Here is a 12,500-nt window from a genome sequence, read left to right as displayed (position 1 = left end):
GAATTCAATTTAAATAAAAAACTATAAATAAGAATTATTATTCATAAGATGAAACGGCCACTAATTCAGTGTTCTAAATTAAATTGAGCTTAATTTACTAAATTCAAAATTCAATTGTCGAATTTGAGAAAGTAGAATTAAAATGGAATTAAATTTTAAAAACGATTAATAAGAATTATTTTTCAGTTGACAAGATGAAACGCCACAAATTCAGTGTTCTAAATTAAATTGAGCTTAATTTTTAAGATACAAATTCAATTGTTGAATTTCAGAAAGTAGAATTAAAATGGAATAAAAATTTAACACAAAACAATAAATACAAATTATTATTCATAAGATGAAACGCCACTAATTCAGTGTTCTAAATTAAATTGAGCTTAATTTTTAAGATACAAATTCAATTGTTGAATTTCAGAAAGTAGAATTAAAATGGAATAAAATTTTAACACAAAACAATAAATACAAATTATTATTCATAAGATGAAACGCCACTAATTCAGTGTTCTAAATTAAATTGAGCTTCATTTTTTTAATCCAAATTCAACAACTGAATTTAAGAAAGTAGAATTAAAATGGAATTAAATTTAAATAAAAAACAATACAAATTATTTTTTAGTTAATAAGATGAAACATCACAAATTCAGTGTTCTAAATTAAATTTAGCTTAATTTTTTAATCCAAATTCAACAACTGAATTTAAGAAAGTAGAATTAAAATGGAATTACATTTAAATATAAAACTATAAATACAAATGATTACTCATAAGATGAAACGCCACAAATTCAGTGTTCTAAATTAAATTGAGCTTAACTTTTAAATCCGAGTTCAATTGCTGAATTTAAGTAGATTTAAAATGGAATTAAATTGAAATATAAAACAATAAGAATGATTTTTCAGTTTATAAGATGAAACACCACACATTCAGTGTTCTAAATTAAATTGAGCTTAATTTTTAAGATACAAATTCAATTGTCGAATTTAAGAAAGTAGAAATAAAATGGAATTACATTTGAAAAACGATTAATAAGAATTATTTTTCAGTTGACAAGATGAAACGCCACAAAATTAGTGTTCTAAATTAAATTGAGCTTAACTTTAAAATCCGAGTTCAATTGCTGAATTTAAGTAGAATTAAAATGGAATTAAATTTAAATCAAAAACAATACAAATTCTTTTTCAGTTAATAAGATGAAACACCACACATTCAGTGTTCTAAATTAAATTGAGCTTAATTTTTAAGATACAAATTCAATTGTTGAATTTCAGAAAGTAGAATTAAAATGGAATAAAATGAATACAAAACAATAAATACAAATTATTATTCATAAGATGAAACGGCACACATTTAGAGTTCTAAATTAAATTGAGCTTAATTTCTTAAATCAAAATTCAATTGTCGAATTTAAGAAAGTAGAAATAAAATGGAATTAAATTTTAAAAAAGTTTAATAAGAATTATTTTTCAGTTGACAAGATGAAACGCCACAAATTCAGTGTTCTAAATTAAATTTAGCTTAATTTTTTAATCCAAATTTAACAACTGAATTTAAGAAAGTAGAATTAAAATGGAATTCAATTTTAAAAACGATTAATAAGAATAATTTTTCAGTTGACAAGATGAAACGCCACAAATTCAGTGTCCTAAATTAAATTGAGCTTAACTTTTAAATCTGAGTTCAATTGCTGAATTTAAGTAGAATTAAAATGGAATTAAATTTAAATAAAAAACAATAAAAACATTTTATCAGTTAATAAGATGAAACACCACACATTCAGTGTTCTAAATTAAATTGAGCTTAATTTTTAAGATACAAATTCAATTGTTGAATTTCAGAAAGTAGAATTAAAATGGAATAAAATTTTAATACAAAACAATAAATACAAATTATTATTCATAAGATGAAACGCCACACATTTAGTGTTCTAAATTAAATTGAGCTTAATTTCTTAAATCCAAATTAAATTGCTAAATTTAAGTAGAATTCAGATAAAATGAAATCAAATAAAAACTTGTGCGAGTTGCGAGAGTTACAGGATACAGACCAAAGCCGACGGGGAGCTTCACCGTCCAGTTGCAGTCGTGCCCACTGGGATAATTCCCGGGAAAACCGGGACTCAGGATGACTCCGTTCATGTCGGACAGGAAGCCGCCACACTCCGCTTAAAAACACACAGACGTAAAGCCAAACGCAGATATTCATCAAGTCCAAACTCCATTACAGAATCAAGCAAAGTGAAGTCATTTGCACGTATAAGAGAGCCTCGTGTTCTCCGCACACACACACACACACACACACACACACACACACACACACACACACACACAACAATGCAATGATGTGCAATAAGAAATGCTAATGGAATAAATGTGCTGTGTTCATTTTGAGAAAATGATACATGGGTTGTGTTTTTCTCATAATGACTTTTAAATTAACAGCAGCCGAACTCGCTGGGACTGAAGACTGAAGTATATCCTCTTGTATGTGTGTGTGTGTGTGTGTGTGTGTGTGTGTGTGTGTGTGTGTGTGTTTGTATTCGTCTTATTGGCAGGTGTGTAATGAATGGCGCTGTGTGCATTTACAGTACTTTTAGGACAGCAGTTGAAATGTCAATATAGAGAACACTGAATCTTCTGAGCTGGGATCAATTAAACCTGAGTGTCAGTCTGAAAACACAGCCACGCCGAACGCCACTCCTCCATTTAAGGGGGTAGAATTAACATGGAATTGAATTAGAATAAAAACAATCAATAATAATTATTTTTCAGTTCATAGGATAAACGTCACAAATTCAGTGTTCTTAATTAAATTGAGCTTAATTTCTAAAATCCAAATTCAATTGCTGAATTTAAGTAGAATTAAAATGGAATTAAATTTAAATATAAAACAATAAATACAAATGATTACTCATAAGATGAAACGCCACAAATTCAGTGTTCTAAATTAAATTTAGCTTAACTTTTAAATCCGAGTTCAATTGCTGAATTTTAGTAGAATTAAAATGGAATTAAATTTAAATATAAAACATTAAGCATGATTTTTCAGTTTATAAAATGAAACTCCACACATTCAGTGTTCTAAATTAAATTAAGCTTAATTTTTAAGATACTAATTTAATTGTTGAATAGTTGAAAATTAGAATTAAAATATAATTAAATTTAAATATAAAACAATAAATACAAATTATTATTCATAAGATGAAACGCAACACATTCAGTGTCCTAAATTAAATTGAGCTTAATTTCTTAAATCCAAATTAAATTGCTGAATTTAAGTAGAGTTCAGATAAAATTTAATTCAAATAAAAACAATAAGTAAGAATTATTTTTTTCAGTTCATAAGAAGAAACACCACAAATTCAGTGTTCTAAATTAAATTGAGCTTAACTTTTAAATCCGAGTTCAATTGCTGAATTTAAGTAGAATTAAAATGGAATTAAATTTAAATAAAAAACAATAAATAAGAATAATTTTTCAGTTGATAAGATGAAATGCCACAAATTCAGTGTTCTTATTTAAATTGAGCTTAATTTATAAATCCAAATTCCATTGCAGAATTTAAGAAAGTAGAATTAAAATGGAATTCAATTTTAATATAAAAACACATCATTATTATTTTTCAGTTGATAAGATGAAACGCCACAAATTTAGTGTTCTATATTAAATTGAGCTTAACTTTTAAGATAACAATTAAATTGTTGAATTTAAGAAAGTAGAATTAAAATGGAATTAAGTTTAAATAAAAAACAATGAATACAAATTATTAATCATAAGATGAAATGCCACAAATTAAGCATTCTAAATTAAATTGAGCTTAATTTCTAAAATCCAAATTCAATTGCTGAATTTAAGTAGAATTAAAATGGAATTAAATTTAAATATAAACAATAAATAAGAATTATTATTCATAAGATGAAACGCCACAAATTAAGCATTCTAAATTAAATTGAGCTTAATTTCTAAAATCCAAATTCAATTGCTGAATTTAAGTAGAATTAAAATGGAATTAAATTTAAATATAAACAATAAATAAGAATTATTATTCATAAGATGAAATGCCACAAATTAAGCATTCTAAATTAAATTGAGCTTAATTTCTAAAATCCAAATTCAATTACTGAATTTAAGTAGAATTAAAATGGAATTAAATTTAAATATAAACAATAAATAAGAATTATTATTCATAAGATGAAACGCCACAAATTAAGCATTCTAAATTAAATTGAGCTTAATTTCTAAAATCCAAATTCAATTGCTGAATTTAAGTAGAATTAAAATGGAATTAAATTTAAATATAAACAATAAATAAGAATTATTATTCATAAGATGAAACGCCACAAATTAAGCATGCTAAATTAAATTGAGCTTAATTTCTAAAATCCAAATTCAATTGCTGAATTTAAGTAGAATTAAAATATAATTAAATTTAAATATAAAGAATAAATAAGAATTATTATTCATAAGATGAAAAGCCTCAAATTAAGCATTCTAAATTAAATTGAGCTTAATTTACTAAATCCAAATTCAATAGTTGAATTTAAGAAAGTAGAAATAAAATTCAATTATATTTCAATAAAAACAATAAGAATAATTTTTCAGTTCATGAGATGAAACACCACAAACTCAGTGTTCTAAATTAAATTTAACTTAATGTTTAAGATACAAATTTAATTGTTGAATTCAAGAAAGTAGAATTAAAATGGAATGAAATTCAAATTGAGCTTATCACATTTCATTAGATTATATAAATAATATCTGAAATGGCACCTACAGACATTTGAAAAGAAATTAATAGAATTAGATTTTATCTCCTGGATCTGCGTGGAAGAATCCCGGAGCAGTGAAAATGTGAATTGTAACTTCTCAGTGAAATCAAAATGGTGGCACATGTTACCGCTGATGATGACCTCGAATTTACCACGGAAATCTTCAAAATACACTGCAAAAAATGCTTTTCTTACTTAGTATTTTTGTCTTGTTTTCAGTCCAAATATCTAAAAAATCTTACATTAAGAAGCATTTACTAGACAAGCAAAAGTTTTTGCCTTGTTTTGGGGGAAAATAACTCAAAATCAAGGAGTTTTTGCTTAAAATAAGCAAAATAATCTGCCAATGGGTTAAGAAAAATAATCTTAATTCAAACAGAAAACAAGATTATTCTGCTGACCCCATTGGCAGATTATTTAGCTTATTTTAAGCAAAAACTCCTTGATTTTGAGTTATTTTCCCCAAAACAAGACAAAAACTTTTGCGTAAATGCTTCTTAATGTAAGATTTTTTAGATATTTGGACTGAAAACAAGACAAAAATACTAAGAAAAGCAGTTTTTTGCAGTGTAGACGTCAATAATCAACCCATTCACAGCTGAGCAGTTCATTAAATACCGTACAACTTTTGCTTTTAATAATATATTAGTAAATGTTAGAATTATCTAGTGCATTTAACAAATGGAGACTTATTGTACATGCTGGATATATAGTAGCATTACTAAAATCACTTTTTATGTCTATTTGGATGTTTCAGTGGTAGTTTAAAGACGCATGCATGTGTGTGAGTTTGTACATTAGATGTCTTAACCTGAGGTTACTCTGCATTAGCGGCTCTGAATGGAAAGCATTAGCTAGATGACGGGTAACTTGAGCGATGGAGTCACAGCCGCGAGAGGAGGAGGTTTAAGGCTAATAGATTTCAACAAAAGAGAGAAGGAAGATTAGACTGAACGCGACCTGGAAGATCTCGCCTGAAGAAAGCTTTTCATGGTCTCTAACGCTCGGGACAGCGGTTAAATCAAATCAGATGAACTAACAGGGACATTAGGACGTGGAGAACGCAGAGAGGAGTGTGTGTGGAGCAGAGAGGAGTGTGTGTAGCAGAGAGAGGAGTGTGTGTAGCAGAGAGAGGTGTGTGTGTGGAGCAGAGAGAGGAGTGTGTGTAGCAGAGAGGAGTGTGTGTAGCAGAGAGGAGTGTGTGTAGCAGAGAGAGGTGTGTGTGTGTAGCAGAGAGAGGTGTGTGTGTGTAGCAGAGAGAGGTGTGTGTGTGTAGCAGAGAGAGGTGTGTGTGTAGCAGAGAGAGGTGTGTGTGTGTAGCAGAGAGAGGTGTGTGTGTGTAGCAGAGAGAGGAGTGTGTGTAGCAGAGAGGTGTGTGTGTAGCAGAGAGGAGTGTGTGTAGCAGAGAGGTGTGTGTGTAGCAGAGAGAGGTGTGTGTGTGTAGCAGAGAGGAGTGTGTGTAGCAGAGAGGTGTGTGTGTAGCAGAGAGGTGTGTGTGTAGCAGAGAGGAGTGTGTGTAGCAGAGAGGTGTGTGTGTAGCAGAGAGAGGTGTGTGTGTGTAGCAGAGAGAGGAGTGTGTGTAGCAGAGAGGTGTGTGTGTGTAGCAGAGAGGAGTGTGTGTAGCAGAGAGGTGTGTGTGTAGCAGAGAGAGGTGTGTGTGTAGCAGAGAGAGGTGTGTGTGTAGCAGAGAGAGGTGTGTGTGTGTAGCAGAGAGAGGTGTGTGTGTGTAGCAGAGAGAGGTGTGTGTGTGTAGCAGAGAGAGGAGTGTGTGTAGCAGAGAGAGGTGTGTGTGTGTAGCAGAGAGGAGTGTGTGTAGCAGAGAGGTGTGTGTGTAGCAGAGAGAGGTGTGTGTGTAGCAGAGAGAGGTGTGTGTGTAGCAGAGAGAGGTGTGTGTGTGTAGCAGAGAGAGGTGTGTGTGTGTAGCAGAGAGGAGTGTGTGTAGCAGAGAGGTGTGTGTGTAGCAGAGAGAGGTGTGTGTGTAGCAGAGAGAGGTGTGTGTGTGTAGCAGAGAGAGGTGTGTGTGTAGCAGAGAGAGGTGTGTGTGTGTGTAGCGTACCCAGGCAGAGCGGTGCGGGGTGGTTCCAGCGTCTGACCGGCCCCGGCATGCAGGTTATATATCCACTTCCCTGCAACAGGTGGAAATCAACACACACACATTGACTTCTCCAAGAAGCTCTAACCATTGCCCAAGAAAGATAAATGACGTATCATTCAATGTGCTGGGAAAACATCTGCTACAGCGCACCTTCAACTACAGCACACACACACACACACACACACACACACACGGTTAACACACTAGACATACATTCATTCAAAACACACACACAATTAAATACCAATGATCATTTCATCAGCTAAAACTATTAAAACCACTTCTGTTCATTCAACTATAAATACATCAAATATTATATATTGGTGAACAAACTTAAAATAAAAGAAAATTAGAAATGAGAAATAAACATAAATAAAAATAAATTAAAGCAAAATTAAAAATAAAATAAACAAATAATAAAAATTACTAAAAATGTAATTCAAATTTACATGAAAACTATAAAAATAAAAGCTGATACAAAATATTAATCCAATTAAATAACATTCAAATATTTTAACACTTTTTGCATCTTTTTACAAAATTACAGCGACAGAAATTATAATTTCATTGCTTATGTTTCATCAACTAAAACTATTAAAACCATTTCCGTTCATTGAACTATAAATAAAATATAGATATTAGTGAAAAACTACATGAAAATAAAAATAAATTAAACCTAAACAGCTATATATAAATATATATATATATATGAAAAACTAATAAAACGATAAAAGCACATCACAAGATGACAAAATGTTTAAATAAAATTTTGCTAATACAAAAGATTAATCAAACTAAAATAACACTGACTCTAAATACACACAATTTTTTTTTTTTTTTTTAAGTTGAAGCACTAAAATTATTAACTGGAAGTAATAAAAAAACTAAAATCAAAATAAATTAAAACTAAACAGCAATATTAAAAATAAAATAAAATCTAAAAGCACATTATGAAATGACAAAAATTTTAATAAAAATTGACATGAAAGCTAAAAAATATAAAAATAAAAGCTGATACAAAATATTAATAAAACTAAAATAACACTGAATACACACAAATATTTTTAAAAAGTTTAAGTTGAAGCATTACAATTATTAACTGGAAGTAAATAAAAACTAAAATAAAAATAAATTAAACTAAATACACACAAATATTTTCACACTTTTTGCATCTTTTTAAAAAATTACAGCGACAGAAATTATAATTTCATAGCTAACGTTTCATCAACTAAAACTATTAAAACAATTTCTGTTCATTGCACTATAAATAAAATATAAATATTAGCTGAAAAACTTAAACTAAAGGGAAATTAGAAATGCTGCCTTGGCAATAAAACTGAAAAAAGTTTAAGTTGAAGCACTAACATTAACATTTAAATACACACAAATATTTTCAAACTTGTTGCATCTTTTTACAAAATTGGACACATTGCATGTCTCATATTTCATCTCAAACTCCTTAATAAACACGAAATTAACTTTTGAGAAAAAATCCTTCGGGGGAAAATGTTGGTCGTGACAGAGGAAGAGAAATAAATCTACCTGAAATTGTTTGTTTGTTGTGTTTTAGTACATTATACTATAAAAGTTGTATTATAATGTATTGTGGTTACAATTATTAAAGGGATCATACAATGCATTATAAGATGCATATTTAAAAACATTTATAAAGGCTTTAAGTAAAGTGTAAAACTCTTATAGATGATCAACTATAAAAATCACAATTTTCATATTTTAAGACCAAAAATCTTGAGAAAGAACAATAACATCTCCACTTAAAACGCATTTGAAAAGTAGAGAATCCAGGTTTAGTAAAAATCAACCCCTGGGACAAATAAGTGCTCATAATTCATCAAACTCCTGATTGACAGTCACTCTATTTGAAAGATTTTCTGAAATGATTGCAGAATTACGTAAGCGATAAGCCAACATGAGCAGCTGAAAAGCTTTTCAGGAGGAGTGCAAATGTGTGTGAGCGTTTGAAATCATCGCCCACCTTTAGAGTGTATCCCTGCTCACAGTGGAAGGAGACGACATCTCCCACGAAGTATCGCTCGCCCACCTTCACTCCACTGCTGGGGGTTTGTGGTTCTGGGCAGGAGTCCAAACCTATTGCTTAGGACAGAAGGCACATGTTCTCCAACACAAACGGACATTGATCTGCGTTTACACTGCGAGATGCAAAGGAGCGGCGTGAGAGGAAGCAGGCTCAACAGATGTTACAGATGTTTCAGTGAATCAAACCATTCCATCATTCCCAGCGTTTCTGACAGCGCTTCCCAAACGAACCCCTCGGATTTAATATCGCTAAACTGATAACTCTAACAAGACTATACAACGATAAAGATCATTAAAAACGATAACTATATCATATATAATGATCACGATAAGTTAACGATACGTATAACAAGACCATAAAGATAACGATAATATATAAATATAAACATAACTAGAGTGATATCTATATTAGCGTCCAAACCAGCTGACTATAACGATAAGTGTAATGAGACTATAACGATAACAATAATATATGAATATAACTATAACGATAACTATACTAGCGTCCAAACCAGCTGACTATAACGATAAGTGTAATGAGACTATAACGATAACAATAATATATGAATGTAACTATAACGATAACAATATTAGCGTCCACACCAGCTGACTATAACGATAAGTATAACAATAAGTATAACGATAAGTATAACGATAAGTATAATGAGACTATAACGATAACAATAATATATGAATATAACTATAACGATAAGTATAACAATAAGTATAACGATAAGTATAATGAGACTATAAAGATAACAATAATATATGAATATAACTATAATGATAACAATATTAGCGTCCACACCAGCTGACTATAACGATAAGTATAACAATAAGTATAACGATAAGTATAACAATAAGTATAACAATAAGTATAACAATAAGTATAATGAGAGTATAAAGATAACAATAATATATGAATATAACTATAACGATAACTATATTAGCGTCCACACCAGCTGACTATAATGATATAACGATAAGTATAACAATAAGTATAACAATAAGTATAACGATAAGTATAACGAGACTATAAAGATAACAATAATATATGAATATAACTATAACAATAACTATATTAGCGTCCACACCAGCTGACTATAACGATAAGTATAACGATAAGTATAACAATAAGTATAACGATAAGTATAATGATAAGTATAACAATAAGTATAACGATAAGTATAATGATAAGTATAACAATAAGTATAACAATAAGTATAACGATAAGTATAACAATAAGTATAACGATAAGTATAACGATAAGTATAACAATAAGTATAACGATAAGTATAACAATAAGTATAACAATAAGTATAACAATAAGTATAACGATAAGTATAACAAGACTATAAAGATAACAATAATATATAAATATAACTATAACGATAACTATATTAGCGTCCACACCAGCTGACTATAACGATAAGTATAACAATAAGTATAACGATAAGTATAACAATAAGTATAACGATAAGTATAATGAGATTATAAAGATAACAATAATATATGAATATAACTATAACGATAACTATATTAGCGTCCACACCAGCTGACTATAACGATAAGTATAACGATAAGTATAACAATAAGTATAACGATAAGTATAATGATAAGTATAACAATAAGTATAACGATAAGTATAACAATAAGTATAACAATAAGTATAACGACAAGTATAACAAGACTATAAAGATAACAATTATATATAAATATAACTATAACGATAACTATATTAGCGTCCACACCAGCTGACTATAACGATAAGTATAACAATAAGTATAACGATAAGTATAACGATAAGTATAATGAGACTATAAAGATAACAATAATATATGAATATAACTATAACGATAACTATATTAGTGTCCACACCAGCTGACTATAACGATAAGTATAACAATAAGTATAATGATAAGTATAACGATAAGTATAATGATAAGTATAACAAGACTATAAAGATAACAATAATATATAAATATTACTATAGCAATAACTATATTACCGTCCACACCAGCTGACTATAACGATAAGTATAACAATAAGTATAACGATAAGTATAACAATAAGTATAACGATAAGTATAACGATAAGTATAATGAGACTATAACGATAACAATAATATATAAATATAACTATAACGATAACTATATTAGTGTCCACACCAGCTGACTATAACAATAAGTATAACAATAAGTATAATGATAAGTATAACGATAAGTATAATGATAAGTATAACAAGACTATAAAGATAACAATAATATATAAATATAACTATAACGATAACTATATTAGTGTCCACACCAGCTGACTATAACGATAAGTATAACAATAAGTATAATGATAAGTATAACGATAAGTATAATGATAAGTATAACAAGACTATAAAGATAACAATAATATATAAATATAACTATAACAATAACTATATTAGTGTCCACACCAGCTGACTATAACGATAAGTATAACAATAAGTATAACGATAAGTATAACAAGACTATAAAGATAACAATAATATATAAATATAACTATAACGATAACTATATTAGCGTCCACACCAGCTGACTATAACGATAAGTATAACAATAAGTATAACGATAAGTATAACAATAAGTATAACGATAAGTATAACGATAAGTATAACGATAAGTATAATGAGACTATAAAGATAACAATAATATATGAATATAACTATAACGATAACTATATTAGCGTCCACACCAGCTGACTATAACGATAAGTATAACGATAAGTATAACAATAAGTATAACGATAAGTATAACGATAAGAATAACAATAAGTATAACGATAAGTATAACAATAAGTATAACGATAAGTATAACGATAAGTATAACAAGACTATAAAGATAACAAGAATATATAAATATAACTATAACGATAACTATATTAGCGTCCACACCAGCTGACTATAACGATAAGTATAACAATAAGTATAACGATAAGTATAACAATAAGTATAACGATAAGTATAACGATAAGTATAATGAGACTATAAAGATAACAATAATATATGAATATAACTATAACGATAACTATATTAGTGTCCACACCAGCTGACTATAACGATAAGTATAACAATAAGTATAATGATAAGTATAACGATAAGTATAACAAGACTATAAAGATAACAATAATATATAAATATAACTATAGCGATAACTATATTAGCGTCCACACCAGCTGACTTTAACGATCAGTATAACAATAAGTATAACAATAAGTATAAACTATAAATATAACGATAACTATATTCGCTGACTATAATGATAACGATAACTATAACAAGACTATACAGATAATAACTGTAAATATGAGTATATTAGCGTTCACCCCATTATTCTGCGGTTTATGTCGTCTGTCGCTTTAAATGCTCGAGCTCTGGATGGATTCTGATTGGCTGTCATTGTTTTTATCGTTCATCAGCTGGAAAAATATAACATTCTCAAAGCGATTCCAGCTATAGCGCTCCTCTCTGTCGTTTAAAACTATTTGAATCTTTCTGATAATCATTATAGTCCTAATGGCAGCTGTATTGCTCTTAAAGGGTTAGTTCACCCAAA

General features: G+C 28.9%; 1 protein-coding gene across 1 annotated transcript in view; it reads right to left on the bottom strand.

Moving 5' to 3' along the window:
- csmd3a (CUB and Sushi multiple domains 3a) overlaps positions 1 to 12,500 on the bottom strand; it is a gene marked incomplete at both ends in the record, with an annotated part of 567,839 nt that overhangs the window by 171,234 nt on the left and 384,105 nt on the right. Inside the window, 3 exons of the mRNA XM_079838157.1 lie at positions 2,043 to 2,159; positions 6,820 to 6,889; positions 8,855 to 8,973. Of these exons, the coding sequence (XP_079694283.1) occupies positions 2,043 to 2,159; positions 6,820 to 6,889; positions 8,855 to 8,973 (306 nt within the window). The remainder of the gene's footprint in view (positions 1 to 2,042; positions 2,160 to 6,819; positions 6,890 to 8,854; positions 8,974 to 12,500) is intronic.

This window comes from Gobio gobio, assembly GCF_949357685.1.
Source record: "Gobio gobio genome assembly, chromosome: 15".
Classification (NCBI taxonomy): Eukaryota; Metazoa; Chordata; class Actinopteri; order Cypriniformes; family Gobionidae; genus Gobio; species Gobio gobio.
The sequence above is the reverse complement of the archived record's forward strand: the minus strand, read 5'-3'. Positions and strand labels throughout refer to the sequence as shown.